General features: G+C 52.8%; 1 protein-coding gene across 1 annotated transcript in view; it reads left to right on the top strand.

The window, feature by feature from the left end:
• Window positions 1-5,241, top strand: part of LOC103276447 (cytochrome P450 11B1, mitochondrial-like) — a 7,276-nt gene extending 2,035 nt beyond the window's left edge. The window contains 7 exon segments of the mRNA XM_008073851.1: window positions 1,455-1,654; window positions 1,774-1,977; window positions 2,266-2,420; window positions 3,838-4,001; window positions 4,391-4,472; window positions 4,560-4,757; window positions 5,128-5,241. Coding sequence (XP_008072042.1) covers window positions 1,455-1,654; window positions 1,774-1,977; window positions 2,266-2,420; window positions 3,838-4,001; window positions 4,391-4,472; window positions 4,560-4,757; window positions 5,128-5,241 — 1,117 coding nt within the window.
• The last annotated feature ends 1,484 nt before the right edge of the window (window positions 5,242-6,725 follow it).

Genomic DNA, 6,725 nt, shown 5'->3' with positions numbered 1-6,725 from the left:
CAGATACACGATGGAATACTACGCAGCCATAAAAAAGAACAAAATCATGAATTTTGCAGCAACCTGCATGGAACTAGAGTCTATAATACTGAGTGACTTCTCACAGAAACAAAGATCCGAGTGTCACATGTTCTCACTCATATAATGGACCTTGAACATCCAATATAATAGTATAAGAAAATGGCTGACGGTACTGGGAAACTATGAGGGGGGATGGCATTATCAGTCGCAAATATCTGTCTGGGGATGGGGAAACACCTCTTATCAACAGGGTGCCTGAATGAAACGTAATTGTACACCTAAACCATTAACTGTATACCACAAAATCATAATTTAAAATATTGAATTCTAAAAAAAAAATAAGGGTTTAGAAAAATGGAAACCCCTGAGTAAGGGCCTTCACTGAGGGAGTCTGGGAGGTGTCAGGACCCAGGAGGTCCTCCTGGGTTGGTTTGTGTATCTAAAGAAAGGGTGTACTTGTGTTTGTGTTATTATGAGTGTGTATAAGTCTTGCATGTGTGCTCCAGTCTGTGTTTCTCTCTACATGCATTTGTATATGTTTTGGATATTCATGTGTGTCCATGCCTATTTGTGTGTTTGTATTTGCATGGATGGGTCATGTGTGTGTGTGCATGGGTGTCCCTAGTGTGCATTTGTATGTGCGTGCATGGATGTTGTGTCTGTGTGTGTACATACACGTGTGTGGGTCTATTTGCGTACACATGTTTTGATATCATGCATGGACACACACATGTACACGAACATATCCCCATGGTCATTGTCATCACCCACAAGCAGCTAGGAATACAAAAAGAAGGTAGTTAGGCATGAATGTGGCTTAGAGTGAAATTCTTGCTCATCATTCCCTGGAGTTCATCTGTGGGGCCCCCAAGAGCTCTGGGCTCTGTTCGAGGCTATCATGAGAGACACAGCTTGGTTTTGCCCTCAGAAGGTGCAGACACTTCACAGAGACAGGCAGATGCTATTGCCCCAGAGGCAATATGCTGGGGGGTGGAGAGGAATAGGTGGAAGATGGGCGGGCAGCGGCGGCCTCTCTCCTCTGGGGCACAGTGTAGGCAAGGTGTGGGCAATTTTGAGGAAGGGCGCCCTCTCCCTTAGAGAAGAGACCTCCGCACCCAGGGAGGGTCTGCAGGAGTGATGTGGTGCCCGCACTGGCCCACAAGTTCCCAGGAATCACCTCAGTTATCCCCACAGGACTTTCAGGCAGAAGGAACTGGCTCATCCCCGTTTTAGACATGGGTGGCCTAAGGCCCAGCACCTGGAGGCCGCTCTGAGAAGAAATGCTGCAGCTAGAGCAAAGTGCAGACGGTTTGCATTGGTCCCATCAGGTCCCTGCCCCACTCATGTCTTGGGAACAAAGAGGACAGAATACAGATTTGGGAGCTTGAGATTTTATCCTGGCTGCCTCTCAAGGCCTGCTCCCTGCTCTGTAGGAATGGGCCTGAGTGGCGTCTCAACCGATTGCGGCTGAACCCAGATGTGCTGTCGCCAAAGGCCATCCAGAAGTACCTCCCCATGGTGGATATGGTGGCGAGGGACTTCACCCAGGCCCTGAAGAACAAGGTGCCGCAGACTTCCATGGGGAGCCTGACTCTGGATATCCAGTCCAGCATCTTCCACTATACCATAGAAGGTGTGGGGTCAGGAGGGAAGGTTCAGCCTCAGGGATGCTGGAGTGGCCAGGAGTGTCCTGAGAGGGGTCTCTGGGAGGCCCAGGACAGCCTTAGCTTCAGCAATGCCTCTTTCTTGCAGCCAGCAACTTAGCACTTTTTGGAGAGCGGCTGGGCCTCCTTGGTCAAAATCCCAGCTCAGCCAGCCTGAATTTAATTCATGGCCTGGAGGCCATGTTCAAATCCACTGTGCAGCTCATGTTCATGCCCAGAAGCCTGTCCCGCTGGACCAGTCCCAAAGTGTGGAAAGAGCATTTTGAGGCCTGGGACAGCATCTTCCAGTATGGTAAGGCCTAAAGACCTGGCGATTCTACAGGATTGGGAGGCTCTGGTCACCTAGTTTCCCATTCTCCACAGCCCAGGGGAGAAATGAGATGCCACGATAGAGTGGCGGTGTCCTCAATGTCCTACCATGGTGATTGAGAGGGAGGTTGTGGCTGGGCTGGTTAATCCAGAGATACTGGAACAGGGGTGGAGAGACATGGGTGATGGTGGCAGGGAGGGTAGGAGGAGGACAAAGAAGAGGTATGTCCCAGCACCAAGGCCTGAGAACTTTCTCCTTGATCCCCTACAGGTGACAATTACATCCAGAAAATTTATGCAGAGCTGGCAGACAGCTCCTCTCAGCACCACGGCAGCATCGCTGTAGAGCTCCTGTTGCATGCAGAATTGTCAACAGATGCCATCAAGGCCAATGCTGTGGATATTACAGCTGGCAGCTCAGACACTGTGAGAACAGAAACCAGCTCAGTTCAGAGAGTGTGACACCCCTGCGACTCTTAGGCAGTGTCCTCTAATGCTATATGTCACCTGCATTCTCCACTCCCAAGCGATGCCTCCCCCATTCCTGCTGCCCTCAGCCTCCATCTTCAGATGATGAAGTGATAAAAACACTGGCAGGCAGGGAACATGAGCCCTATCCTCCAAGGAGGCAGAGTATGCAGTTCCTCATGTGGTGAACCATGGTCCGGGCACGAAGAAGGGTGGACAAGGACTGGGGACATGCCACAGCTCAGCCCCCATTCAGATGTCCTGGGCATGGGATGAAAAGAAGGGGTAGAGAGGTGGCTGGCGGGCTGCACAGGGTCCCTTCCCATTGTGTCAGGTTCGCTTGAGCTTCTACTAGCGACCCCTTCTAGTCTCCAGGGAGGGGCGGGGTGTGGGGAGCAGAGAAGCACAGGGCTGGAGACATGGAGCACAGAGGAGATGGCGACACAGCCAGGCAAGGCAGGCCTGACCCAGGAAACCTAGTGCAACTGAGCTTCCAGTCTGCAGGCCAACTTTCATCTCCCAAGGGTCTGCTCTGGGTCAGGGACCTGGATTCAGAGAGAGGCACTGAGCAATGGTGGAGAAACCCACTGAACAGAGGCAGAGATGCACCCAGCCAGGGAGAGAGGGCCTAGGAGAGGTCATGAGCATCCACAGGCATGACCCGGAAGGCTTCCTGGAGGAGGGAGACTTTCAGAAGAAAGTAGGAAAACAAAGCAGATCTCAGAGAAGCCAAAGGAGAAGCACGAGGGAAACAGCCCAGGGCATGGAGTGGTCCGGAATCAGAGGGCAGCGAGAGTGGGGGGAGCCACCAGCGAGGTGGAGGCAGATGAGGCCGAGAGAAGGCAGAGCTCTAGTCAGACCAGGGACACTGCCTTCTCCAAGCTAGAGCAAGGCAGCGGGGGGAGGTCAGAGTTTGTGTCTGCTCCCTGAGGATCCCTTTAGTGCCTCAGGATACAGCAGGGACTGAAGCTCCGCGAGGCAGGGAGGGCCCACAAGAGGCCAGTTCAGCTTAAGCAGCGTGTCCTGGGATGAGGGCTGTGTATGTCCAGGGGAGATTCCCCATCTGGAGCAGATGGACCTGGCGCTGCAGCGCCCCCCTGACAGAGCTGAGAGCCAGTCCCTCTTGGGCCCAGAGGAGAACCTGACCCTGAATACTGGAGAAGAACCAGTCCTTGGTTGGGGTGGGGCTTGCTGTCCTCTGGAGAACCCAGGAAAAGGTGTCCACTGGGCTTTAGGATTTAAAGTCCAGGGTCCCCAGGCACTGTCCTGCTCACGGCTTGTACTTCCCCACTCTGTGGAGGGCAGTATCCTGGAAGGGGTTCCCTGGGTGCTGAAGTTTTCCCTGTGCCAAGGTCTGAACCCTTGGCTCCTACAGACTGTCCTCCCTTAGCTGATGACACTCTTTGACCTGGCTAGGAACCCCAATGTGCAGCAGGCACTATGCCAGGAGAGCCTGGCAGTCGAGGCCACTATCACTGAGCATCCCCAGAGGGCAATCAACGAGCTGCCCCTGCTGAGGGCAGCCCTCAAGGAGACGCTGAGTTGGGTGCTGGCTGACCCCTCCCAGCCGTCCTGGCCCCTCTGTTGGAGAGCAGCATACGCTGAGGCTGGTGGAGGGCAGACAGAAAAAGGGGCCTACAAGCAGCCTTGCCTAGGAATCCATTCCCTGTGCACCTCCTCCTCCTCTCTAAAGGAGAGGGACTCTTCTTCCTTTTGTATCCTCTTCAATATCCTGGGGACCAATCTAGGTGAATCCTCTTTGGCGTGGGGTGCTCAGGCCAGAAGGTTCGGCTGAGTCTAGCAGGTGCAAGAAAGCACTTCCTCATGATCTAAGCTTTCCATGGGACCTATGAGGGATCTTGGATGGGAAGGCTGCAGAGGGCACGGAGGGTCCTGTCATTGTTGAGAACTTATTGGTGCTCCCTTCCCAGGCTCTACCCGGTGGGTGCCACTGTGGAACGACTGGTGAACTCAGACTTGGTGTTGCAGAACTACCACATCCCAGAAGGGGTGAGTGAGCCCCACAGCCTCTCCAGCAGTGCCTCCCTACCCTCTTTCCTGGGGGTGTGGCTGACCCTTCCTCCACACCTTCTGCAGACATTGGTCCAGTTGTTCCTCTACTCATTCGGACGCAACCCTGCCTTGTTCCCGAGACCAGAGCGCTATAACCCCCAGCGCTGGCTAGACATGAGGGGCACCAGCAGGAACTTCCACTACCTGTCCTTTGGCTTTGGTGTGCGCCAGTGCCTGGGGCGGCGCCTGGCAGAAGGGATGATGCTGCTGCTTCTGCATCAGGTGAGCAGGCCTGGGTGGGGTGGGTTGGACCCTGGGCAGAGTGGGCGGGGTCCCACTGGGGCCAGGTCTGAACCGGGGCAGGGTAAGGCCTCGGCAGAGTGGTTGCTAAACAGGGTAGGTAGGGGGATAGGCAAGAGTGGGGAAGGGACAGTAGAGCAAACAGTGGGGCTTGGGCCATGTTGGGAAAGACCTAGGGAGGGTGCAGAGGACGCTGGGCTGTGGGGCTGAACTTCTCAGGCATGTGCCTGATTGGGACCACTTCTGTGGCTCCTGTTCTTTCAGCATTTCTGCACCCAGGAGGGGGGGAGGAGGCTGGCCCAGGTCCTTGAGCTGCTGACTAGGCCAGAGGGAAACCCAGTTTCAGTCCTAGATGCTGAAAAACTTTGTGGTGGAGACCCCAACCCAAGAAGATGGAAACATGGTCCTTCGCTTCATTATGACACCCACCACCTTCCCCCTCCTCACCTTCAGAGCCATCAACTAGTCATGCCTCTGCATTGAGGGTCCCAGCCTGGCCACCAGCCTCTTGCTGCCATGATCCAGGCCCCTCCTCTTCTCTTCCACTGGTACTGCTTTCTCCACAGCAACTCTCTCCAGGCAGCCCCTGCAGAAATGGTACACATGAGGCTACCATCACCCAGGCTATGAAGCAGGGTTAGGATACAGTTGGGGACAATCTTTCTGACAGGATCTTGCCTTGTCCCCAGCCCCATCCAGTTTCTCCAGCAATTAGCATCATCTGAGTCTTTGCCCCCATTCCTCCCATCACTAGCTCTGAGCTCCTCACATGGACATCCAAGGGTTGTCATTGCCTTCCTGTCCAGTTACATATCTACCTGTCCCTCTCTCACTGCCCCATCAGCAAAGCCTCTGTGTGGGTCATTTTAGAGTCCTTAAAGGGGAACCCAGTATCTAAGAGTCTACTTCAAGTTTCCTTCCTGCAGCCTGTCTACCCAGAGAGCTTAAGCAGACACTGTGCTCTCTGAAATCCACCTTCTTGGGAAATCATCCTGCAGGGTACAGTGTAAAGGGCCCTTATGAACGCTTGTGCTGGTACATCCCATTTTCAAGTCAAGAAAAGTGAATCTCGAGGGATCTGTGACACCACAGCTGACAGTGTGCGCCACCTTCCCCAGGCCTGGTTTCCTATCATAGGCATTGTTAAGCCAATGGCCATTCTTTGCTCTGCTCCCTGTGCTGTGCCTTGGGGAGATTCTGTGGGTGCTGAGAGAAGAGGATTAATGTGGTGTCTGGGAAGCTTGTATGTAGTTTTGCATTTTTAACTATGCATGTTCCTATGCATTTTTGTGGGGAAGGAGGCCATAAAAATTTAGATTAATGTATTCTGTCCCTGGTTCTCTCAAAGTTATATCCTTCTCATCTGCAAAATACATGTCTTTTCCCCAATAACCCCAAAAGTCTTAATTCATTCCGCATCACCTTTAAAGTTTTAAGGCCAAAGTCTCATTTATGTGTTATCTAAATCAGATATGGATAAGACTCAAAGTACAATTTATCCGTATTGAAACTGTTCTTGCTGTGAACCTGTGAACTCAAACATGTTATGTGCTTCCAAATATAGTGGTTGGACAGGCCTCCAATAGACGTTCCCATTCCACAAGGGATAAATAAGAAAAAAGAAAGGGGTAAAAACTTTCAAGCAACTTCAAAATGTAATACAGGGGCAAACATTAAACCATAAGGTTCAAGAATAACCTTCTTTGACTTGATTTTCCATCTTCTGGACACACTGGGGCAGAGCTTGGTCCCACAGGGCTCCAGGATGCCCTATACTTATTGGCTTCATTGGGTGCAGCACACAGTGTTACACTCATGGGTTGGAGTTGCATGCCTGCAGCTCTCTCAGACTGGAATCACCCACTGGTGGCTCTACAAGTCTGGGGGCCTGGGATGGCCCTCCCTGCAGGAATCCACTAGGTAAGGCTCTCACAGCAGCCGTCTGTCTCA

Source organism: Carlito syrichta, unplaced genomic scaffold (genome assembly GCF_000164805.1).
Source record: "Carlito syrichta isolate Samal-C Ts95f unplaced genomic scaffold, Tarsius_syrichta-2.0.1 Scaffold316204, whole genome shotgun sequence".
NCBI lineage: Eukaryota > Metazoa > Chordata > Mammalia > Primates > Tarsiidae > Carlito > Carlito syrichta.
The sequence above is the reverse complement of the archived record's forward strand: the minus strand, read 5'-3'. Positions and strand labels throughout refer to the sequence as shown.